Source organism: Gadus chalcogrammus, chromosome 21, assembly GCF_026213295.1.
Source record: "Gadus chalcogrammus isolate NIFS_2021 chromosome 21, NIFS_Gcha_1.0, whole genome shotgun sequence".
Classification (NCBI taxonomy): domain Eukaryota; kingdom Metazoa; phylum Chordata; class Actinopteri; order Gadiformes; family Gadidae; genus Gadus; species Gadus chalcogrammus.
This window is the reverse complement of record NC_079432.1, coordinates 13127196-13153092: the sequence shown is the minus strand read 5'-3', so window position 1 is coordinate 13153092 and position 25897 is coordinate 13127196. Positions and strand designations below refer to the sequence as shown.

Here is a 25897-nt window from a genome sequence, read left to right as displayed (position 1 = left end):
CTTAAACCACTATCATTAGTTGGGAGTTAGATCCATCAGCCAGACTTTTATTTCGGTGTTACTACCCATACAATGCTCTGCCATCATTTAAAACATTACCTTTTACTGTGAATTACAGAACCCGGCAAGGGAAATCTGTGTTAATTACAGCAGCTTAAAACCACGGATGGTTGATTCGGTGGACGCTCAGAAGCAATTAGTTTTGAGGCTAGCTGCTAGCGGGGCAATGTTCTCAGGTTTTACTCAGACGCTTGTCGAGGTAAAACCAGTCAGGGAAAACCACAATATCTGCGAGTACATTGTTCCCAAGTAGTTCTCATTTTGCAGATAAGCTTCAAACGTCATTTTTCCATACACGAGCAGGATTGTCACCTCGGTGAATTTTACTGGCCAATAGGTGAGGGGGTTGAAAAGGTTTGTAGATAATGATACGTGGCCTGGTGCTCCATGTTGCCATGCAGGATATCTCTCTGAGTGTGTGTGGGGATGGCTGCTTTAAATGTGCACATTGATTACTCTATGTGCAACCGGTGTGCAGCCTCACCCAGCCCCACACACACACACACACACACACACACACACACACACACACACACACACACACACACACACACACACACACACACACACACACACACACACACACACAATAACCATTAATGCCAAGACTGAGCGCATCAATCTAAAATCCCGATTGGTTACCTCTCAGCAAATCTAGAGCTCTCATTGTCTGTTTGGATGGTCCATCAACTGTACAAGCGAATGCCATACTTTTAAACTTATAAATAAATACACACAAATAACTCACACATAATACAATTTCCGGTCCTTTCAACCATGAAATTATCCCATAGTATCCTGACTTCTATAGATTAAGTTTCTCTCAAGCATTTTTGTTCATAATATCATTTTTGGTGTATAATTTCTAGCACTAATTCACTTATTTAAAGGTTCACTTAATATATAACTAATTTCCTCATACTGAGTACTAATATTAATTGAATTCAATTGTATAGCCCTTATCACAGGTACAGTCTCAATGGGCTTAGCAGGCCATATATTTATGACAGAATACTGAGGGTAGTATGAATAGCCACTATTGGTCTGGTTGATACAAGCTTGGAAGAGATGCCCTGATTGTCAGAAATGAGCCGAAACTGAAATTTTAATCAGCCGTCAGCTCTAGTTAACTCAAGTAATACATCATTATTAAATCATTAATGTGGAAATCCGACCTAAAATTCAAACCTGACCCAGATCCAGCTAGTATTTGAAAAGATCCTGGCTGAGCAGACTAATCCTGATGGGTAGAGCCGGGTACCGACTCCCACTCGCCGTGCTAGAGCCTTGGCTAGGAGCCGCTGGTGTGCAGCATGTACCTGCTGTTTGGAGATCTACTGAGGAAGGAACCACTTGTTTTTCCTCTCATCAGCGTGCATAAAGCTGTCATTGTGTTACCTTGGCTTGGAAACGATGGAAGATATACTTGAATGGTTCTCAAGTATCAAATATTTTACCCAATTAACTGAGGCTTCAAATAAGGCACAAACTACACCAATAGAAACAGGTTTCAACTGACCTGATACAACTATGTGTTAATTAAGATTTTATGTGAACTGGAGGTTACTTAGCTTTCTCTCTACCGGTTATTTATTATAAGACACAAAACTCAGTACCTGGATAAATACTTCCACCACCCTGTTATCTGACTCTCTGCTGAGTTCATTCTCTGACAAGCCTCATTCTAATTAACAGAGGGTTTCCAGCCAGAGGACTGTCTGTTGTACAACACTCATGGGACACCCTGCCTAGCACCAACATTGATGTCATGATCATCCATGTGGAGTAACATCCAGTCGGGCAACAGCTTGACATCCTGCCTACGCCTCGACGCTTAGTGTATCACAACGGCAGCCACACCTCTCAGTTCAGGCTGCTCGCATCACCTGGCAGGGGCATCAGTAAGACTCCACTGTGAATGCTATGGATGAATGGAACGACCATTTTAACAACGACGTATGACAGATTCCCATTCTTGTCGGGTTTCGATGCTAATGGTCCAACAGCGGGAGGGACCAGCCTGGCTCTCTGCCCCCCCCCCTACCTTGAGGTCGTGCTGGCGGACGTGCTCGAGGTCCTGCAGGGCACAGTGGTGGGTCTCCTGGAGGTGCTGCTGCCGCCGCTTGTGCTCCGTCTGCAGCTCGTCCAGCTGCATGCGCAGGTGCTCCCGCTCCTGGCTGAACTGGTGCTGCAGCTGCTGCAGTGACGACTGGGACTGGGACAGCTGCATCTCCAGGCTCTGCTTCAGCAGGGAGATCTGGGGGGGAGAGGGACCCACGGCTTTAGGAATGAACGGTCCATGAACGAACTGGTGATGGAACGGCGCAGGAGAGAGTAAAGGTCTGAGGCTTCCCTCGACGTGCCTGATGAGAGCTTTAATAGTGACTGTAAAGAACGGCCAGTGGAGCAAGGTCATAGTATATGCACCTTGCTTTAACAATAATAATAAAAAAAAAAGTTATATATTATGCTAGCATTTTGACTGCAAGACCTATAAAGAACTACTTATAACTTAGAAACAATCAGATAATTTCAAAGGGCACAATAGGAGACAATCCAAACTATTTTCTATTTTTCATAATTATATTTTAATAATTAACCAAACAAAATTGGCCCACAGAATTGCAATAACAAATATAACCGCAAGCGGTGATTAACGGGGACCGAGCAAAATGATAAATCAAGAACACACTAATGGAAGATAGATAAATATGACGTATAATTATGAAGGAAAGATGTTGATGTTTCCCTTAATGCCATACTGTGCCTCGGCTTACAGGTGACTGGGCTGCAGAGCAATGGCCGAATGTCAAGTTCAGCATAATTGTCTATCGGGATTCGAACTCTCAAACTAAGGATCACCAGTACAAGGCATTATCCCAGTGAGCCACTGACAAACCTGAAATGTAGCCTCATTCACATCGAAAATGTCTATTGATAAGCACACAACATCCAGAAAACTCCAAGCAAACATTTCTCAAATGAATTAAGGGCTTTCTTAAAAGGAAATACCTGAAAAAACGTTCAAATTCTGGGGAAATTAAACATTTGTTGTCAAGAACACTAACGGAAGAAATATTAAAATGACAGAGTTCATTATGAAGGAAAAATGGTTAACGAAGAAGTTCCCCTTAATGCCAACGTGTCTTGGCAGTCCGATCCTTGGAAACTAATGAGCCGGAATGTTGATTGCCTCATGATTTTAAGGTGCTGTTCAATGTTTTGTTTCTTAAATGAGGGGCAAAATAGTTACAAAATGGTCATAAATGGAACTAAGTAAAACAGATTCTGTTCGACGATTTTTGTGAGGCTTGTTCTAAAGATTTTATGTAGCGATTTTGGTGAATTTTTGATTATTTTTGTAGCCTGTGAATATTTTTATCATGTTTAGCTTTAATGTGAAATTGTAGGAAAAGTATACATTATAGTATGCAAAGATTTTATAAATGCATCTGATTCTAGAGATTAATATTCTGAAAGAATTTTGAGTCCAGGTCAATCTGGTGAGGAGCCAAAACTGCACCCAAATGTGGCGATATTGTAAAAAATCATGAATTATCATGATTTTTTACAATAGCGCCACCTTTGGGTGCAGTACCACAAATTTGGGTTTATCGGTAGAGGGGGTTATTGTAACCATACCTGAAAATTTCGGTATAGGCTGCAGTATGACTTTTACAGAATTTGAGAAAAAAAATAAAACGTTACAGAAACAATAGGGGCCAAGCAGCTTCACTGCTCAGACCCCTAATAAGTTGCAGAGTGTTGGGACCAATGAGTAGTCAAAGGAAATGTAGTACTGAGACAACGGGGGGCATGGCCAAGGCCTCCTTCTGTAGGCGTAATGCGGCTAATGTAATGTGGCTTCTCATCTATTCCAGTCAGCCCTCCTACGATAGCTGTTGTCAGAGGGAAATCCAAGTTCATCCACAGGTCAATCACCAGTATTCCTCCTGTGTTTCTTCATGATTACAGATTCACCGCCACACCTTCCAAAACCACTTGATGGGACCCAGACACTCTTTATGCATCGAATATGTAAATGTTATGACAATTCCCAGAGCCATTGCATAATGTGGTTTGACGATCACCACCTGTTTGGTGCCGTCTGGGTCCCATCGGTAGCATTTTTTGGACCTTTTCTTTGAAGGCGACTCCAGATCTGGCTTCAGGGACTGCAGTAGTCACTCTCCTACAATCTGGCCTGGCCAGGTCATGATTACAAGTTGAGTCATACACGTTCTTCCTGTTGGATCAGAGAGCCGACATCCTTGTCTCCAGCGGTCAATTCATTCAGATCCTTACTGTGGAGATGATCAGTTAAGCCTGGTTTAAATTAGACGATTGTATTGCTATTTAGTCCACGGTTAAATCAGAACGTCCTTTATTAGCGGTTATTTGAGGTTGTGGAACCCCTCAAGGACTTGACTCTGGGCCAGGTGGTTGCCAACACTTTGTTCTGTCCGGGTTATGAGTTGGCATGTTTGCTCCTGAAATCATGAAAGGCTTGGCTTCCACCGGCCCTGCCTTTGCTGCATAAATGTGCAACTTGGTGAGGTTCCAAACAGGCCATTAGATGATCCAATTGAGGCGGACACTCTCGGGCTGCGTACCTCTTAACGTCGATGCTGTGGTCCATTACTACCTTTCCCGAGGAGCAGCGTTCTGGTCCATGAGTCAGCCGACTTCTGCTCGAGCTGGTCAGCGGTGCAAATCTGACTCAGGGGTTGGCCATCCCTCAGATGAAGCAATTTGCTTTAATAGGGCTAGATAAATCTTGTTACTTTATTGCCTTTTTCTAACAGGGTTAGAAAAAGGAAAATAAAAGGGTTTGAGGTAAATAAAACTTAAGGTAAATAAACAAGTTAAAGAATAAGAAGTGGAAAAGAGAGTGGTTAACCACTTTGTCGGTACCCCACTGTCCCATCGGATCATCCTTGTCCCTTCTTCTCCACTCGGTGCATCTGTCTTTACAATAGCGGCTGTCTCAGGGAGACCCATAGTGCCTCCACAGCTCAATCAGCGGTACTCCTCTTTCCTTGTTCTTCCTGACTTACCGTGACCTCATTCCCACCACATGCAGCCGTTCAGACCTCGTTAGGGTGCAGTCTTGACTACTGATAAGCCACAGCTCTACACGTTAGGGATGTTAACCGATGACTGTTTGACCGATGGTTGACCGTATCAACGTTAACCGATCAATCTTGTCGTTAGGCTGTAATAAAATAAAAAATTGGGGTGGAGTGTGTGTTGGTTTCACTTCACACAAAAAGATGATCAGATGAGGCTTATTGGAAGTTAGACGGCACGTCTGTAGACCACTGTTTAATTTCTTCTCAAGTCTTAATTATTCCCGCATGCGAGCGACGGAGAATATACTCTCTAAATTATTATGGACAGTAGACTAAATGCTATAAGTGAAAAACATTATCCCTCACACTCAATTTTTCCGTCTCCTCCAAACTAAACAAGCGGCGTCTCTTCGGAGCTGGCATTTTCTTAAATGAGCCGCGGCAATGCCTAAAATGAGCTCCTAACGCTGCCCTCTTCTGATTGGCCCCTGGTGAATCCCGCGCAGGGTCTCAAGGTGGTCCGCACCATCTCAGACCATTGTGGGTGTTCGAGCCCGCTCTCTACACACGGTCAACCTGCAGTAAGCATGCCTCGTGTTTCAATTCAAAGACAGGTCTTGCCGCGGTTAGAGCCGCTGCCTCTCACTCGGAGAGTGTGTGTGTGTGAGTCGGAGGCAGAACGGGAAAGAGATAAGCAGAGTTACGAAATAGCAGGCGGCTGGCGCGGCTCGAAATGGCTGTTATTTCAAATAGCACATTTTAATCTGATCAGTTAACCGGTTTTAACCGGTTGATGAGGCACGGTGGTCGGTCAAGAATATTTTTGCATTTTCGCCATCCCTACTACACGTGCATACACTGATTGGAGCAGTGCTTGCCTTCCTGAACCACACCCAGTGTTCTCCATCCAGTTTTCACTCCAAAATATAAACTTTGCTCACCGAATAAACACCAAATATTCAAAGAGTACTGTTCACATTGAAGCTCCAAAGATGAAGGGAACCTATCATATAACAAGAAGTATTTTTAAATGACGTTATTTTGTGCTCATCGTGACTTTAATATGAACCCATTTGTGTCCATCCTTATGCCCATAGCACGTTTGCCCAGTTGCAATGCAAGGCTGACGTGGCTGGCCCAACAAAATGAATCACCTGTTCCAGGAGGTCCTCCACCTTCCTCTGCCAGCTCTCCCGGGCGCAGCCCAGCTCCTGCTCCTTGCTCCTGGCCAGCTGGGCCAACGCCGTGGCCTTGTCCTCCTCATGGTCCTCCCGCAGCTCCTCCCGCAGCTTCTTACACTCCTGCCTGAAGGGCGACGCGTGCGTGAGAGACAGCGAGCACATATGTGTATACACACACACACACACACACACACACACACACACACACACACACACACACACACACACACACACACACACACACACACACACACACACACACACACACACACACACACACACGGAGGGAAATGCTCTTGTGTGACTGCTTGCTGGCACCAATCCATTCTCACACATTCCTGATGGCAAGGACACACACAGAGAGACACGTGGACACAGACTCTGAGAGGGAGAGCCACCAGCTCACCTCAACGTCTCGGTCCATTTGAGCTCCAGCTCCAGGGCCATCTTGTCCATCTTCATCTTCTCCTCCTCCCGTGTAGTGATGAGTTTAGCCTCATGGTGCCGCTTCTGCATTTCCATTTCCCCCTGAGGTAAAGGAAAAAAAAAACAGAAGGGGAGAGGGAGGGAAGGAGAACACCCTGTTTTATTCAAAAGAGAGGGCAGCGAAGCATTTTACTGCTGTGCAACAACAAAAACATCCAGAAGATCTGCATATTTAACATGCAGTGCAACTACTTCCTTAAATTGTGATAGCTGAGCACGTCCAACATAAAGTAAAAAACAATGCCGCTCCAAAGCTAACTACTATTTCATATTAATGAAGAGGAAATGAACAGGAATGTAGCGAATAGGGTGTGTGTGCATGCCAATTCTGAATAAATCCTGCCAATACAGAGCACCTCTCATCTTTCCTACTGATTTAAGTGTGATACATTATTATGAACACTGGGTCAACTAATTACAAAATATTGACTGCTTCATTTCCTTAAAGAGCCAATTAACCCAAACTCATTTTGTTTTTGTTTTTAATGTTGTAAGATGTTCATTTGATCGTCAACACAGTAATATGTGAGCGTTCAACTGTGTGAACATTCCACTCAGAACCCCTGTGGTTTTCTTTTAGTCAGCGGAGCTCGTGGTTGTTCATTGATTTTGATGATTGCTTGTGAGAGAGGGATAGGCTTCCCAGGAAACTATAGTATAACACTCCGGTGTGTGTGGATAGTGAAGCTACTGCAGAGCAAATTCTTATTTAATATACACATCCGAGTGAGGCTAAGGCTTCTCGGACGCTCGTAACAATAGCCACAGTGTGTGGTGCATTTCATATACAACATCGCTCGTTATGACTCATACCCAACAACGGTACTAAAAAAGTATCACAAAGTTGCCATGGTTCATAACCATGGGGTTAACAAGCCCCCCTTCTTTCTAGAACTCTCCACCCTAAACACATTTTCTTAGATCGCAAAGTGTTTGATTTCCAGCTGAATCAGTGGGTTCACTGACACTTTAACGCCGACAGGGATCCACACTTTTGCCAGGCGGGTTATTTTGCCCAAGTGTCTGAAGTTAGAGCTCATTTACATTAGCAGCAAACCATGAAGACGCTGAACTTGGTAGAAAATCTGCTGAGTCATCTGTATACAGTGAGAAACTCTATTAGAGGAGCTCACCTGTGCTGACAGACTAAATATTCTGTCTGCACAGGTGCCTTAGTGGTAGTTTGGACCAAAAAGCAGACCTGAAGCTTGAAATCTCTCTCCATCAACCCTAAAATGCATTCATTATCGTATTCAGTATGGGGTGAGAACCAACACTGTGCATTCCTTATCTCCTCACTCCAGATCCTAGGACAACCATTCAATCCTTGATATACTAAATGTCTTTAAAGGAACACAACTTCCTGACCTAGAACAATGCAACATAATGGCTTACTTAACACCTCAGACATGCTGCTTACTAAGAGGGAAACAAAGTAAAACTTAATAAATATCCTTTAATTAAAGTAATTAAACATTTAGAAAATATATTCATTGTGTTTACATCCAATTATTTATTTTGTAATATTGACGTGGAATAAATCAATCCTAATTAAGGGTACCTAAATTATAGTGTAATTATGTGAATGCATTTAAAGAAATAAAATATATATATTTTCAGTTTCAGTCAATTTATCCCGAGGCTGGTTCATGCTAGAAATGTAAAAGACCATTTCCAGACGTTGAGTCGCTCTGATTGGTGCAGAGTGCGTCTTGCCTATGCTGCTGCTGTCCCACGGCCCACGCTGTCGCACTACATCAATGACGCTCCGAGGCCAATGCTGCGTGCGTCCGTGTGAAGAGCTAACTGCTTTTCAAAGCCAGGGAGGATGGCAGATTGGTGTCGTGCACATCTTTGACTAAAGCAGGTCCAGAGCATCTTGTCGATCGTCATCCACATGAACGTGGTGCTCAGCTCCCTACTTAGAGAGATGACAGGTTCTGCAACCTGCAAAGATGACTTCTGAGTAACCAGCGAGTGAGAGTGGGAGAGAGTGTGTGTGTGTGTGTGTGTGTGTGTGTGTGTGTGTGTGTGTGTGTGTGTGTGTGTGTGTGTGTGTGTGTGTGTGTGTGTGTGTGTGTGTGTGTGTGTGTGTGTGTGTGTGTGTGTGTGTGTGTGTGTGTGTGTGTCTGTCTGTGTGTGTGTTTCTCATCTCGATTCAATAGGGTTTAGGGAAGAGGACTGATTGGGGATCCCAGTGAAAAAGGGAATCTAGTCACATCGTCTTGGAATGACAAACATAACCAACCTTTGCCCACTGAGGCCTATATCACATATCTGCATAACATGTCTACCAGGTAGCGAGTGTCTCCACCTGCAGAGCGGTCAGAAGGTTGCTGGTCTCTCTGAGTCGAGCCCGGGTGGCGTCCAGCTCTTCAAGCAGTTTGTCCTGCGCCTCCTTCAGGGTGGAGATCTGTCCGTCCGCAGTGCTGGCAGCCTCCTCCCCGTGGCACACCTGCTCCTGCAGCAAGCACACCTGGGGGGGGAGGGAGATAGAGAGGGAGGGACACACACAGATAGGTTTCCACTCCTATTCATTGCCAACGCAAGCGTGTACGTCTCCCAGTAGCAGGTGGCTCAGGCTAACTAACCAGGCCTGGCTCACGTGTAAGCCCAGACCTCTCGTTAACTCAGACCTCTTGTTAACTCAGAGCTATTGTTAACCCAGACCTCTTGTTAACCCAGACCTCTTGTTAACTCAGACCTCTTGTTAACCCAGACCTCTTGTTAACTCAGACCTCTTGTTAACTCAGACCTCTTGTTAACCCAGACCTCTTGTTAACTCAGACCTCTTGTTAACTCAGACCTCTTGTTAACTCAGACCTCTTGTTAACTCAGACCTCTTGCCGTGAGTGAAGGCGTCGTCATTTTGCCACCTCATCATTTTTTTTATGGAGATCTTCATTTAACAACCATCTCAGTAATTAGGGTACCCACTTTGCCGGAGTATATTGGGTCTTTAATGTGGGTGATAACCAGTTTATAGCGGTTTTAACACCTTCACTCTATCTTATGCTACAATTGCAATAGACCTGTGATATTATGACAAAGTAACTCACACTTATACACTCTTTGCACAGTAAAACAGTACAAACCTACAATGGTTTGAATGGAACTAAAGTAAAAAAGGGACAATTTGCACTCATGCTCTTACATACAGTCTTCCATTGTAACTGAGCGTGTAAACACATAAGAACCGTAAGGTGTTCAGACCAGCCAAAGCACAGCACCAGAGTGGCATTAGCACTACCTCGTTGTTGGCAGCAGAGAGCTTCTCCGTCAGCTCGGCCCGCAGCTCATCCAGCTGCTGACGGAGAAGGGCTTTCTGCTCCTCCAGTGAGGCACGCTCCTTCTCGAACTGCTGCTCCAGCTCCTGCAGAGACACACGGCACACACAGGGGTGATGAATAAGGCATCAAGGCGTTCATGGGCAGGTGTCGGAAAGGCAGATTACTGGGCATTATATCGCCAACACACACGCACACAAAGATAATAATAATAATAATAATAATACATTTAATTTAGAGGCGCCTTTCAAGACACCCAAGGTCACCTTACAGAGCATATAGTCATCATTCAAAACGATGTAAAACAGACTAGGAATAAAAGGAAAACAGAGGTTTAAACATAAAGAATAATAATAATTAATAACACTCAAAGACGCCTAAAGTGAAGGGGGGACCTCACTAACCACCACCAATATGTAGCACCCACTTGGGTGATGCACGGCAGCCAATCGGTGCCAGAACGCTCACTACACACCAGCTTGAGGTGGAGAGTTAGGGATGAGGTGGAGAGTGAGGGAAAATAACATTTAAACACTATCGACCATATCTAAACACTATCGATCACATTTAAACAATATCGACCACATGTAAACACTATGATGATTGTCAAAGGGGTGGTGGTTCAATTGACTTTGTGCTGGAATGTTTTTTCTTATATTTCCTCATTATTTAAACTAAACTAAACTTAACTTTTGACATCATGTTAACATATACAATTATAATTTTACAACATACCTTATATTACGGTAAACTTATCTTTGTCGGATAAAATCAATCCCACCCAAAAAAATCAGATTTATTTTTTAGTTGGCTAACCGTGACACAGAAAAGGAAGCGGTAGTTGGAGTATCGGAGGCGAGCCTGTTCCCAACAGTGCAAATTGACCCGATAAGCTGTGCAGTAAAATTCGGTTAAATTGACAGCTCACACAGAAATAATGGAAAACTAAAACTTCTATTACTTCTATTCAATGTATATGGATTTCACTAGCCAGCCAGCCACCTATCATGAAAACAAGCCATCTATCATCTAGAGACAACACATTGAACAGTTAAGATTCATTGAGGTTTATTTGTCATTCTTTGTTGGTACATTAATCTGTGCATTCAATTAGACATGTTAAATGAAATGTTTGCGATATTACTTCATTGTTATTCCGCACAGTGGAGTCAGAGCCATAGTGTAAAGCTCAACTATCCTTGAGTCTTTGTTGGGGTGCTGCTGCTGTGCTGGGTGGAACCTACCAATTTTGGGCGGGGGGGTAGTTACAACTATTACAGTGGCTGTTGCACCAAAATGTTAGTTGCCAACCCTTGATTCAGGTTATTAGTTAAACCTTGTCCTAGGTTATAGGTGGAAAAGAACACCAAGTCCACTGCATCAAGTTACTAAATCATGAGCATGATGATGCAGTGGAAAAGGCAGGAGGCCTTTCTGTGCGTGGGTGATGCAAAGGCACAGATACCATCGGTTGGGCAGAGAGATCACTCTAGTCCATTCGGCCACTCTCCAGCAAAATTGGGACATATGTTCTGGTCTTGGCCATCTCTCCATGATTCATGGCTCCCCATCTTCAAAAACGTACTGTACCCAGCCTTTTTACACAAGAAAAAAAATCGCTCCTGCCTGCACATATAAATATCTTTGGTGTGCCAGGCCCAAAGACAAATGTAGTGCCATTGATTTCTCCTCTCTCCTGGCCTTAACCACCTTGAATATAAATCAACCTCTGAACCACCTCTTTATATTTGATGAGGCTTAGGTGCTTTCTCTCATCATCTACTAATCTTTAGTAATATTGTTATATTCTTGCATAACACAGCGCTAAAATATATAATGCATCAATGCACACAACCCTTTTGACACTAGCGCTAGTAACTATAATCACAAGGCTTGCCACATGGCATGCGGGTGCAACACCTTTGCTTAGGTTCGTGTCTCTGTGTGGAAGTAATCTCATTAAACTTTTAGATCTCATCAGCTATTCAGCTTGAACATGCAACATGCAAAATACCTCTGCCTTGAACATAACAGAAGTGTGTCCATGCTACACACAATATACTATACTGTAAACCATTAAAGCTGTTTGGTTCAATTTGGAGCTCAAAAAACCGCATCAACGCCAAAATCTATAATGCAACTAAATGTACAGGATGGCTACAAGATCATATGAAAGACATGGCCAGAACAAAATAGCTTACAGTTTTGTGATTTGATTAGTTGGAATAGGATTTGTTTTTTTGGAGGAACTGGATTTCTATTGGCTATTCCTATTTCAAGGCCAATAATCACCCGTCTGGGTGAATAAACCACAGTAACTGTCTCTCCTGGCTTCACTAAAACATCCGTTTCCAATATCATTTGTCAAATGATATTGGCTACTCTGAAGAAGAACATTTAGCAGCGCCACCCCGGGCCGGTTACATAAACCCTGGCAGTAGCACTTCAGCCTTCGTGATAAGACATTGTCAAGTACTTTTATGGCGATCGACTGTTATGTTGTCTACAAACCTTCACAAACTTCGTACTTGTGCAATGTGCATCGATTCCAAAAGCGGAATGGTATTGCTATCGTTCACATTTGTGGCTCCCGCTACATGCTCTTTGGTACAGAATCGAAGGAACAAATGAATTGGTTTATGAGGATGTTAGCAGCCAGACTGTTCACCCAGATCAGTACGGTTCTTTAAAGTGTCATTTAAGATCTGCTGTCTAATGTCACCGGAAACACGTTTGTATTGATTTGCTGTATTGAATGGACAGCTCAACAGAACGATAACAATAAAAGCAAAGTGTAAGCTTTTGTGGATGGGTCCCTGTGTTTAAATATGATAGAGGATGGCACGCCCTGCCTTCACTGGGACAATTGTCCTTTCTGACTAATGAGACATTATTATCAACATTAACATCAGATGGCCATTCTTTTACTCCAGAACTTTATTGTCTATCTACCGCTCTCTCAAATCTTGCCATCCTTGGTTGTGGGTGTGTATGGACTGATTGCAGTGTGTGAGTGTTGATGTGAGTGTGTGTTAAGCTGAATCTATGCATGAATAACATTGAAACATATGTACATTACATGAACATATGTTGTTACTCATTTCGCTGCACTAATAAGGAAACAGATTGTTAATTGGACGCATAGCGTGGTGTGTTTTGGCATGGAAAAAAACTGTGTGTGTGTGTGTGTGTGTGTGTGTGTGTGTGTGTGTGTGTGTGTGTGTGTGTGTGTGTGTGTGTGTGTGCGTGTGTGTGTGTGTGTGTGTGTGTGTGTGTGTGTGTGTGTGTGTGTGTGTGTGTGTGCTTGATTGATTGAGGGTGGGAGAGAGAGAGACAGAGATAGCTGACAGCTTGTGTTTTGACTGAAGCAGGCAATATTGTCACAATGTTTTTTATTTCCATTTTTATTCGGATCATGTACTCATTCTGTCAATTTGATATGGCATTTTAACTGGTGGGCTCCAAAATGAATAGAAGTTAATTTTTTTTGGTCTATTAAGATCTTAAATTCTGTAGGATGCCAATGTCTACTAGAAACTGATTGTTAAAATGAGATGTGCCAAGTGTGATTCAATGGATATGGTTGTTGCTGCTTTTTCTAGATTGGGGCTCATGCAATAACCTTACATTTGTTCTTAAACTGCCAGTGAACCCAGAATCTTGTTTTCTTTGTTAGTAGTCTACCATGGCCTTCACCATGGTAATCCATGGAATTTGGTCTGTAACTAAATTGATTACTATTTAAACCAAAATCGTTGCATTTTTTTTTATATTTCTCTTATAGGTACGTGCAAACTAGACTAGAAACAGAAATGGAGTCCCCACAGCATAAACATTATGCAGAAGTACTGTATGTATTTCAATAAATAAATGATTCATGGTCTATACATTTTCTGGGGACTGGAGTCATGATTGATTGGCGATGAGAGGGAAACGAGAAAATATATTAATGTTATGAGAGGTAAAATGGGCCTCTTGGTGATTGGGTTTCGGAGCATAGCACCGGGAACACTAGGCTGAGTTCCAACGCTCGTCCCAAAGCGAATGAATGGCAGCACGCAGCTCTTTGGTGGCTAATCATCAGCGTGGTTCAGGAGGATCACAAGGCTGCAGCTCTTTAATTCAGCTTGTTCTGATTGTGTTAAAAGTGTATTTTGCAGGTCCTCAAGCCTCTGCACTGCATAGTACTCCCTGTCAGTGGCGTACTGGCGTACTGCGCCATGGTTTAACTGCTGTCCTTAGCCCCAACAACTCCAAAGTCACTTGGCTCAACAGCTCCTGGCTCTCTTCCTTGCTGACGCATCGGTCGTACGGCATCGCAAGTCACTGGCACAAGGTCACAGGGTCCAAAATTTGGTTGTGGTCATTTCTTGCACAAAAAAGAACCCGTTTTGTGCATCAACTCAAGCAGGCTCATAGATTTTACAAGATGACATATAGTTTATTATCAGTATCAAAATATCTCAAATGAATCCCAAAATACATATCCTCACATGTATTTTGGGATGCATGTGCTTCTGTAAAAGGCTGCGTGTGACAGCCGTGACGCACGAGCCGCAGGGCGCCAACCCCTAATCCACCGTACAGTCATAGAGTACAGTCAGTCATGCAGTGAGGCGTGTTCGCCTGTAGTCCGCCGTACAGTCACACAGGGAGGCGTGTCCGCCTGGGCTCGGACAACAGATACTGGTCAGAAGACATCCCTTATGCAGACTTGTTGATGTGCAACAATACAAACACGGCTAGCCAGCTGTTTAAGGTAGACCAGGAAATCCTTGACGCGACCCTTATTGCCTTTGCCTCCGTCAAAATAAGCGGCAGTGTAAAATCACGACAACATCAACACCTCAAAGTAGGAAAAGTCGATAAACCTCTATTTGCTCAGATTCTTTCATCCGTTTCCGAAAGTATAGCTTCATCCTTCCCACTTCTGTTGGACAAATGGATATCATCCCCCTGCCAGCCGAGCTCCGGAGTCTAATTTAAATCAAACCCCATTTTCTCATTCGGGACACTGCCGCATCGACAGCATTTCTTTGTTTCCCCGACTCCTATACCGTAGCTGGTGCTCTCACCTATCACTAATCCAATACTGACGCTGCTAAATATTATGGGTTTGCTTTCATTGGTTTACAAAAAGGAGGATTTCAAGCTCCGTACTCAAATCTTTTTTTATTCTTGTTTTTTATCCTTTGGTGCCTTCTTTATGAAAGATGCTTCTGAGTGCAACGCCTCCTCATATAGCATTTTCGGGGGCGTCAATTATGCTCATTCATAACTCTCATGAGCATAATTTTGTTAGTTGAGTGAGAGCCACTCAATTAGGGACGGGGTGATTTCTTCATGTTTACACATTTAGGACAATTTGCTGAACTCAATTTGCTGAACATTACAGTTGAGGATATACATATGCAAAAAAGTAAGATCAAGTTCAGAGATACATTTGCAAATGTTCTTGCATGCTGCCCATTGGGGCCTGAGGTATCTTAAAGTCCTTTTTCAGTTTTGAGTGGGAATTTTTTTTCGCCCTGTGTCTCTTTTGTGTTTTTGTAATACCTGCTTTCATACTTCTTCTTCTAGTTAAATAACTGAAGGTAACATTTTCAAGTGAAAGGATACCATATGTGATAACACACAATATGTGATGTGTGATCAGCCTCTACCGACACCCATAGGAATTGTAAATAGGTGTAATATAGTAACACAGGTAAAATAAGTGATGAGTGGGTTTTGCGAGCAAGAGCGAGTGTATTTTTGCATTTGTGTGTGTGTTACTGTGCGTGCGTATGCGTGTGGGTGCGCGTATGCATGTGTGTGTGTATGTGTGTGTGTGCCTGTGTGTGTGCTTGTGTGTGTGTGTGCGTGCGTTCGCGTGTGTGAGTAGATGTGCGTGTAGGTGTGTGCGCATGTCGATGTGTGTGTCGGTGTTTGTGTGCGTGTGCTACCCACCGCCAGCAGGCACTCCTTGTCCCTCTTGGCGCTGTGCAGGGTGCTCTCTAGGGCCAGCCGGTGCTTCTTGGACAGGTCGTCCAGCATGCGGGCCTGGCCCTCCTTCATGTGGCCCGCCTCCTCCTCGTAGCGCGCCCGCACGTTGTTCACCTCCTTCTCGTACGACGCCTTCTCCTCGCACAGGCTCTGGGGACGCACGTAGGAACAGGCCGTTACCCAGCTGCCGCGCTGGGCGAGCGCGGAGGGACACGGCGTATTGGTGCGTGTAGCCCCTTTAAAAACAATGCAGTGACAGTGCTTTGAGGAGAGGAGCAGAAGCAGGCGCCCCAGCTAACGCGTGATTTTTAGAAAGATATTGAACTGGAGTTCCTGGAGTTCCTGGAGTAGCATTTTGGAGGATGACACAGACAGGGAGCTGTTGGGTGGTAAAAGGCAAATTCAGTGTTCGGATGTATTGGCAATGTGACCGCAGGCAGCCCATAGCGAGCGAACCATTGACAGTATCAGGGTGAGCAACTAGAGGGGGGACAATTTCATTGTATCTCTGCACAATGTACAAACCGCCTTTTCAGTTTAACGATCAAAGCAGTGTGTCTTCAGTGGAACTTAAGTGGGTCGTGTTTTCCAATAGATCACTCACAATGTTGCCTCAGTACAGCAGCGCTATGACTTCCATCACTGATCAACACCACTCATTATTTAAACACAGAACAAGGCCAGATAATCTTCAGACGTCTGACGTCCTTTCTACTATGGGCTGGGGTGCTCCGTGGCTCGTCTGGTGTGTAACTCAGTCTAGAGCCGTGCATGTAAACCTTTGACACTATCCTCCTTATCACACAAAAATCCATCAACATCACAGAACTTCAAATGCCTTTCCCAGACTAATTGATTTGTTATGCTGCAGCTTTCAATGCCAAACACTTGAAATAAAGTTATAATGAAAAGACTGTCTTTGTGAGTCTTTGCATCTTTTCCACAACTTGCAGGAGCCTTCGGATATGAGGTGATGTACTTTAAATTGGGCCTTTGTTACTGCAGCCTTTAAACGGGCGCGGCCTATATACAAGGTTGTTTTCAAGCCTTAGTGGTTATAAAGGGCAGCTTATGTACGATGCAGCCTATATTAGCTAACTACGGCACTGTCAGCGCGATCCACGCTGGGGAGGTCACCGTCTGGGCGTAAATCAATGATCGACCACCAAAGGGTTCAGTTGTTAAAAACATGACTTCACTGTTTACTAGATACATGGGGGGGACTTCGCAAAAAAGTAAAGAGTGGACAAACAAACGTGCAGTGACCTTTACTTCCTATTTCGTTTCTTTTCCGCTTTAAAATGCACAATAAAACCATTAAAACCCAAGACGGAGAACAAAGAGGTAAATTACATGGGTGCACATTTCCTTAAATAAACAAAAATAAATGAGCGATAGAAGGAAATACGTTACTATCTCTTCACCTAAAGCATTCTCTGATTTGAATATAACAAACAGAAAACCAAAGCTGAAGAAACCCCAGTTCTAGTAAGAGGAATCCTTCACACATTTGTTGCTAAGTGCTGCTATCAACTGAGAGGCTGCTACTCAAAGTGAAGCACAGAGCTTCTCCCTTTTTAGATCACACACCACATGGGAGAAGTGCAGTATGTGTGGGTGACCGTGTTTAAATGAGGGATTGAATGAATGAGTGAGTGAATGAGTGAGTGAATGAGTGTAGGTTTGAGTGAGTGTGGGTTTGAGAGAGTGCGATCGTATAGAGGAACGGAAGAGACTAACCGATGCCGTGACTATTTTCGGAAATAGTTTTTTCCAAAAAAGCTTCCATTTGCCGTGCACCAACGCGTTTGATCAAGAGTGTCTGTCAGAGTGTCTCTGCCCCATATGATTAACGAGGAAGCCGGTCAACACCGAGGAAGAGAGATACGAATAGGGAAGAGGATGGAGCAGACTGATAAATCTACGAATTCTACCAAAGACGACCACACACACACACACACACACACACACACACACACACACACACACACACACACACACACACACACACACACACACACACACACACACACACACACACACACACACACACACACACACACACACACCTTCTCCAGGGCGTGGATCTGCTGCCTGTGCCTCTCCTCCAGGGCCTGGCTCTTGTCCTGCAGCGCGCCCCTCTCCTCCTCCAGGCGGACCACCTTGTCCTTCAGCCGGCTGCGCTCGCTCTCCAGGTCCCTGATGGCCGCCTCCTGGGTCATCTGGGTGGCCTGCAGGCTGCCGATCTGACCTGGCAGACACACAGGGCCGGAGAGACAGAGCCTTGGAGTACAGGACGTAGGCGTCATCCATATGGGGGACGACGATGTTTAAATACATAAAGATACATTAACTATGTAAAGAATCATTTAAAAAGAACGAATGACGGAATCGTTCGTCATTGTTTAACTGACATTCTAATGAGTGACTGTTATCCCCCTGGATTCAACACAGCCAAATGATAATGGTTTCTCAAACATGAGCTGTATTCTACAAAAACATATTCATTAAAAAGATAATGGTTTCCAAAATTGGTGAGTCCTTAATATTGCAACAGTAAAAATAGATTGTGTTGCCCTAATGTTGCGGCTCACATCATTCATGCACTTTATCACACAGTCCCTTCTAATGGTCTAATGACACCAAGGCTGTTCCCTTGGTAACCAATGTGCAAAGTGATTTTTGTAACACCTTAATATTACTTTCATTAAAGAGCCAGTCACAAGTGGTAAGGTTATACTTTGTTATTACTTATATTATAGATGTTAGAAACTGATTAGTTATTATGTTAGTACTGATTAGCATTATTAGTCATGACATTATTTCATTTATATTTTATTATTAAGGCCGCTTTTTTACAATTATTAAGTCATGTTTTATAAATAATGTTTCCTACGTAAGAATAGGCTATTAATATATTAATAAAAAAATTACGAAAGCCACTCAGTCAATGTTTTGCAGCACCTTTGAAGTTACTGTTACTGTTAATTGGTACTGATTATTCACTCATGTTTTATGAATGATTTGTCAGTGTGTTGTAATCTTAATCTTTAAATATATTTATTAATATTTGGCTACTCATTCATAAAAAGTATTATATATACATAAATAAAATATCAACTACCCAAACAGATATACAAATATTTGATATCTGTTTGGGGATTAACAATGTTGTATTATTTTAAGGCCTTATTACAATGGTCATATTTTGAAGTCACCCAAAGTGAAGCTCAGTTCTATTGCATTCTTTCTGCCCACCAGAGGCAGCGAATTATCAATGCATTAGCACCTGGATATCCATCGCGTTCATGAGCCGGTCAAATATATTGACCAACAAAGGCACCTTGGTGACGGATGCCATGCGCCCAGTGTCCATCTTTTGCATGTCAGCAGGATGCATCTCGAGTCAGCAGATAGTCAATAGTTAGCTTAGTTGTCGGCATGACAGCGAGAAGTCCGGTAATCCGTTGGATTTTCACTAAGGTAAATCGTCCTCCAGAGACTGCCACTTGCCGTTTCAGATCGCTGCTCCCGTAAATAAGTAGTGACATACCGAATGGTAGACAAATGTCTTCAGCCTATACTTTGGCTTAAGGTAATACGATTGGTTTACCATACATAGTAACCCTCTGTAGAGAGGCGTTCCTGCTTCTTTTTCAGTAGGTTTAATTTAAGTTATTCATAACGTTGCCGTATTCCGCATCTGTATATGTGCTTGTTGATAGCAGAGCGTGTCTTTGCATTGCAGCAATAGATTGTTTGGGTAAACGCCTGTACTTTCCGTGTTAGGTCTGATCTCGCATTGCTGCGCACAGTGTAGGCTGTATATTTTTTCATAATGCTGTTCCAAGCCAATATACTTATCGTTTGGTCATAAGCGACCTTGAATGCTTTTGGTCCAAATAAAATGAAGGCCTGAAGTCTTTCAAGCAAACAATTCACTGTAATGGATTTTTGATGATTCAATCAAACTTAGATCAACAGTGGTCTCCTAATAACGTGATACTTCAACACTATTATATATGACCAAGCATGGTCCTTGCATGGGAATGCATCCTCACATGCATGGGAGGCCGAAACATACAGAGAGACAGGACACTCCAGGATCATATGGCAGGAGGACTCCCAGACAGACAGACACAACACTCCAAGTCCATTTGGCAGGAGTAGGACTCTCTTACTGGCTTTCAGTAGTATTTCAGTGGCCTGTTGTTGCACCCGGTCTCTGGCCGCCTCCAGCTCACATTCAGCTTCCTTCTGACGGATCTCCACGATCTCAGAGTCCTGCTTCACCTCGTCCAACTGCTTGGTCAATTCCTGAATAGGCCATGGTTGTACACATGTCAAGACACACAGATAAAGATGCTGTAGGTGCTGTAGCAGCATTACTGTACATGTTGGAGGTAAGATTCAAGACTAAGGAGGACAACCCAAAAAACGGTGAAAAAAGCAGTCAATGAGCAAGAGCGAGAGAGAGAGCAAGAATGAGAGGGAGAGAGAGTGAAGGGTGTGAAACAGAGCCACTCCCAAGTGAAACAAACTATACTGTGGCAAAGTAGCACGGCTTTGGAAACCTTTTGCACTAACTCACGGAAACCAAGACGAATAGACAATTATCGATCTACTCATGAATAAATTAGTCTCATCATTATTTTCAAACCGCCAAGCCTCCGGGAAACAAACGCAAGACAGGAAGGCTTTGAAGCTGGGTTCAGATCTCAGCTTCCCTTTTACCTTGTTGTTGTTCTCCGCCGCCGCCAGCGAGCCCTGGAGCTTGTAGGACCGTTCGCGGTTCTCGCGGGCCTCCTCCGTCACCCGCGCCAGCTCCGCCCTCAGCTTCCCCAGGGTCTTCTGGAGGGCCGCCTCCTGGGCCTGGAACTCCCGCCGCAGGTCGGCCTCCGTGTGCTTCCAGGCCAGCAGGTTGTCGGCGCTCAGCTGCTGGGCTCGCCTCATGGCCTCCACTTCGCGCTCGTAGAAGGCCTGTGCCTGGGGGGCGGGGGGGGTTGAGATGTTACGCACCTCGGGCAGAACCAAAACAACGGATCTGTTTATGGGAATTATTCATTCAGCGTTAATCATAGTTCTTCTTTTTTTTCCGCAGCACTGAATGACACCAAAGAAAAACACTAAACTAATTTATTCTGTTTAAAGCGGTCTCAACAGTGATAGACGTCTTTAATCGTCTCTTAATGTATTCGTAGCAACCACTGACTTCACTTTAAAATCAAAGAGTCCTTAAACTGCGGCTGGCTGCCATTTTACTGTCAACTTTTGTGATTACCTTGTTGAGCTTCGCTTCATATTCCTCCACCAATCTCTTCTTGTCCTGTTTGAGCTCCTCAACGCGCTCTGACAGAGATTCAACCTGAATCCATGAGACATTTCAATGCACATTTAGACACTTAAAGCCACTTTTATCCAAAGTGCGTCTGAGATGCAACTGCAGAGCACACTGACAGGCACTGAATGGAATTATAAATTGTTTTGGCAGCTGGGAGGACGGAATGACAATGGGTTCACGATAAAATCAGAGAACTTCTTTATTCGATGTGCTTCATAGTGTTGCACTGCATTTGGTCATCTTAGTAGAAGGTGACCAATGTCCTTTGTTATAAATTGAAATTACTATAGGAATACATATAATGAAGGCCTGAAGTCTTTCAAGCAAACAATTCACTGCAATGGATTATTGATAATTCAATCCAAACTTAGATCATCAGTGATACTTCAACACTTTGATATATGACCAAGCTTCTTTTCAAGGGAATGCCTCCTTTCATGCACGGGAGGCCGAAACATACAGACAGACAGGACACTCCAGGACCATAAGGCAGGAGGACTGAAAGCAGGGCTTTACCTTGAGGGCCCAGTAATGCAGACGAGAGCTTATAACGCAATGTCATCAGGATCCAACACTGATGTTACCTCAGCCTTGTGAAGATGTCCCAGCTTCTCCTGGTCCTTGCTGTAGTTTGCGTTCTGGCTCTGGTGGCTGCGCAGTAGGTCCTGGATCTCATGCCGGTGCTGGGCTTTGAGCTCCTCCAGAGTGCTCCTCTTCTCCTGTTCAAACTGGGCCTGGGCCTGGCTGAACGTCTGCAGCTTCTCCTCAAACGACCGCCGCATCTCCTCCACCTCCCTCGACATGGAGACGACACGCTGCGTGTGCTGCAACGACAAAAGAGGAACACAGCGACATGCTCACACACCAAAGTGTGCATGCATGGCTGTGCTCCCTCCTATCCGTCTCGAAAGACTTTTCCACGGTTTCCAATTTGACTTCAGGACACATCACAGCCCTACAGGGATTGCCTGTGCGATTTAAAATAAGACCGATCTAGGCCCAAATCACCTCAGCTGAATACTCTCCATGCAGAGTAGTGCTGTACTTGGGCTCTCCTGGATCACTGACTTCCTCCAGCTGTCCTGGAGAGTCCCCTGTATCAGTAATCGTTTTCTGTTACTAGCCCAGAGCTCGTGGCGCGAGGGGAGGAAGAAAACTTAAGATTTAAGAGCTTTGCCTCCTGGCTCAGTTTCTTGTTCACAACTCCCTCTTCCACGCTTGCATTACTGCAGATATTATACTGAGACTTGTACCTAGAGTCCAGTATCATGAACATCATTATAAAGCATAAAACTAACACCACTATGAGACACTTTAGGTATATTCACCGCTAGCGTAACAAAATAAAAGTGGAGAATATTAAATCCCTGTACTATGCCTGTTAAATAACTGTTGACAGATCTATAGTATATGGCATTTGGTGTACACATCCATCTTATCATAGATCATCCAGCGAGTTCATACATTTTCTACATGCTCTATCAGTTGAGCTAGACAGGAACAAATGTAAAGCCAAAGGTGCAAAGGGTTCATATGGAAGAACACAGACAAAATGGATTATTCCATCATCTCTCAGAAGGACTATTGACCGGCCCACCCATCCAACCCTTCATCTACCTACCTGCGCTTCAGTGCAAAGCTGCATGTCTTCCACTTGCTGGCGGTAGCTTTCAAATTCAGCCAAGGCCTGCCTCTTCATGCGTTCGTGGAGTTCCAGGGATTCCTCCAGGGACTGGATACGTCTTTTCAGATCCATCTCATCGCTGATTTTACTCTTGTACTGCAACACAGTTGGATGGGTTTGCAACAAGTGCCTCCGGGCGTGTCATGTGTTCGACATTCACATTCTTGTTATTACCATGTAGAGATTATCATAGAACAAATACAGTTGGTGTTTTCTCACATCCCCAACAAACAGGGCTAACCCCTCTTCTGTCACCTGTAATTATAGCCAACACTACTGTATAATTGCTCATTTGATTACAGAGCAATACATTTACAGTTGTAAAGCAATATTACTTTATAAATGGGTTATTTTGATTCTCTCGGCAAGCTCTTAAATGAATGGGACGCATACATTAATAAAATATATAAATATATTTGCTTCATATTCAGCAGAGATTGTTTTTAAATTCGGTGATCAGTGGCAGTTATTTGACTGAGCTTTCAATGGATTAAGGATGGTGGTTCATACATATTTTGTCCAGTGTTGGAACAACATAAAAAAAAAACACCAACCAGCAGAATCTTCTCCCTGGTCTCTGAGAGGATCTGCTGCACCTCCTCCTCGTGCGCCTCCTTCAGCGTGGCGATGGCCGCCTCGTGTTCGTCATTCTTGGTGTTCAGAGCGTAAATAACCTGGGAGAAAATAACGGAATTAAAGATCAGCCCAAAGCATTCTCCACCATATTGTGTCCAAAGAAATGCAGTGAAAAACCCTTTGTCTTTATTTAAATCTGAATATACCAAGAGGTTAGTCACATCCCCAGATTTGACATGGCAGACTTTCTAAGTCCAACATTTTCCAAAATGTTTTGACTAGAACACCAATAGTCCTCCTGTTTTAATCCCACTAATTTGTTGCTACTTTGAGTAGACTACATAATGGCACTTCCCTCAGCACAGCAAGCTGAAGGTCATTGTGTAAAGTCAAATCACTTAAACACTAATAACTAAAGTGCAAATGAGATAAGAGTAAGGCAAAAGCACTGCCTCAGACAGACCATCAGACCTTTCCATTTAATTTAGAAACACAAATGAAAAATATAGTTGCATGCAATGATAACGGCGTCCTACATAGTATGGCTAGCTAGGTGAGCATAGACATGGGAAAATGCATATGTCATAGAAGACAGCCTTTTACTTTGTGCAATCTGTCACAAAATGGACCCCAGCCATCTACTAGTCCCTCTGACATGGACCTCGATCGTCCTCCAATCCACATCACATGAAACAAAGAAAAAAAAAAAATAATCGGACACTTCCCATCCCAGACCTTGAAATAAGGTCTTATTTTATCAAGAATCAACCTCTGCAATACCCTCCAGACTATTACTCTAGATAAAACGCTGCAGCAAGACTTTCAACCAAAACTATAAAGGGAGACCACATCTGTAACAAAGCCAATTGCTACACTCCACCTAGGTGACTTTTATTTGGCTCCTCCAAACAAATGACGCAGGGTGGTGACGTTGAAGCCGGTTTATTTTAGAAGTTGTCGACAATGATAAATAGCCTAGTGCTCCATGTTGCCGTGCAGGAGATCTCTGTGTGTGGTGATGGCTGGTTTAACCTGTGCAGACTGATTACGCAATGTGCAACAGGTGTGCAGCCCCACCCAGCCCCAGAGTCCAATCAGACTCGGCCAGGCGAGGCTGCTCAACATCATCCACACCGCACTCCCAAAACATCACTCTCAGAGCCCATTGAAACCTCCTACTGCTGACCACTAAAGCCCTGCATGGTACTGCTCCTGCCTTTTCCAAACCAGCCGGACCCTTCGGTCTCAGATAGAGGCCTTAACCACCCTGCAGACAGTCCTCTGCTGGTTGATAAAACATACAGCCAAGGCAGTCTGTGTTTAGAAAAATAGACTTGAAGCATATTGGTATTAACTTGGCACTTGATATTTATTTTTTATTTTTTGTCATATTGTGACCCTAAATTAACTTCATGTGGAGTTCACTTATACTGTACAATATTCTCCACAGCCCTATGGCATCACTTTGATACCACATCGTTTTCACAGGCCGGCTCATTTTGATTCGACCCGCACATTTTTATTAGGACATATACTATCAGAATATATGGTTCTGAGCAAGACAGAGAGACGGTTCAAATCCCTCCACTAGAAAAATTATTTAATATGCCTTGTCCCGCCCTCACAACCTGCCCATGTCCTAGCATACTCTCTGCACATGCAAAAACGACTTTCTCTGCTGAAACGTTGTTGTCCACATTGACATGGCCAAAGGTATACAAAGAAACTAGTCAATTAAATAAGAAGTGAAGTATCTATTTAGTTGTGCAGGATAGAACCATAGGTTTGATCTGAAACAAGGCTATCGCGGTAACAACATATTGCAATATGAAAAGACACTGCATCCCATATTACTCAAACTTCAATTGAACATATCCGATGATGGGTTCAGATGCTCATTGAATCAAAGTGCGGAGCCTGTCCGTGAATAACCCAGTACAGAGAGAAGCTGTAATGCTCCAAACCCTTTACAGATTCTGAAAAGAAAGAGAAAGACTGCTAGTTGTCTTTGTAGATGTATCGACCTATGATAAGGTGAAGGAGAAGTTCATCAATCTGAAGATACCAATGGGCTTGCAACAGATGTATTCCAAGCCCTTTTGCGTACGTAAATGTTGCACTTATATACAGTTTTTCTCACTAGTAGCCACTAAAAGCGCTTTACAATCATAGCCTTACATCCACCCATTCATACACCCATTCATACACACACATTCACACATGAC

The 25897-nt window shown here is 43.6% G+C and overlaps 1 protein-coding gene across 1 annotated transcript in view; it reads right to left on the bottom strand.

The window, feature by feature from the left end:
- fam184ab (family with sequence similarity 184 member Ab) overlaps window positions 1-25897 on the bottom strand; it is a 46208-nt gene that overhangs the window by 15959 nt on the left and 4352 nt on the right. Inside the window, exons 2-14 of the mRNA XM_056581728.1 lie at window positions 23651-23770; window positions 23034-23192; window positions 21997-22236; window positions 21353-21436; window positions 20806-21057; window positions 20253-20388; window positions 18141-18322; window positions 16036-16221; window positions 10050-10172; window positions 9114-9275; window positions 6720-6841; window positions 6287-6437; window positions 2105-2317 (exon numbers count right to left, since the gene is read on the bottom strand). Coding sequence (XP_056437703.1) covers window positions 2105-2317; window positions 6287-6437; window positions 6720-6841; window positions 9114-9275; window positions 10050-10172; window positions 16036-16221; window positions 18141-18322; window positions 20253-20388; window positions 20806-21057; window positions 21353-21436; window positions 21997-22236; window positions 23034-23192; window positions 23651-23770 — 2130 coding nt within the window. The remainder of the gene's footprint in view (window positions 1-2104; window positions 2318-6286; window positions 6438-6719; window positions 6842-9113; window positions 9276-10049; window positions 10173-16035; window positions 16222-18140; window positions 18323-20252; window positions 20389-20805; window positions 21058-21352; window positions 21437-21996; window positions 22237-23033; window positions 23193-23650; window positions 23771-25897) is intronic.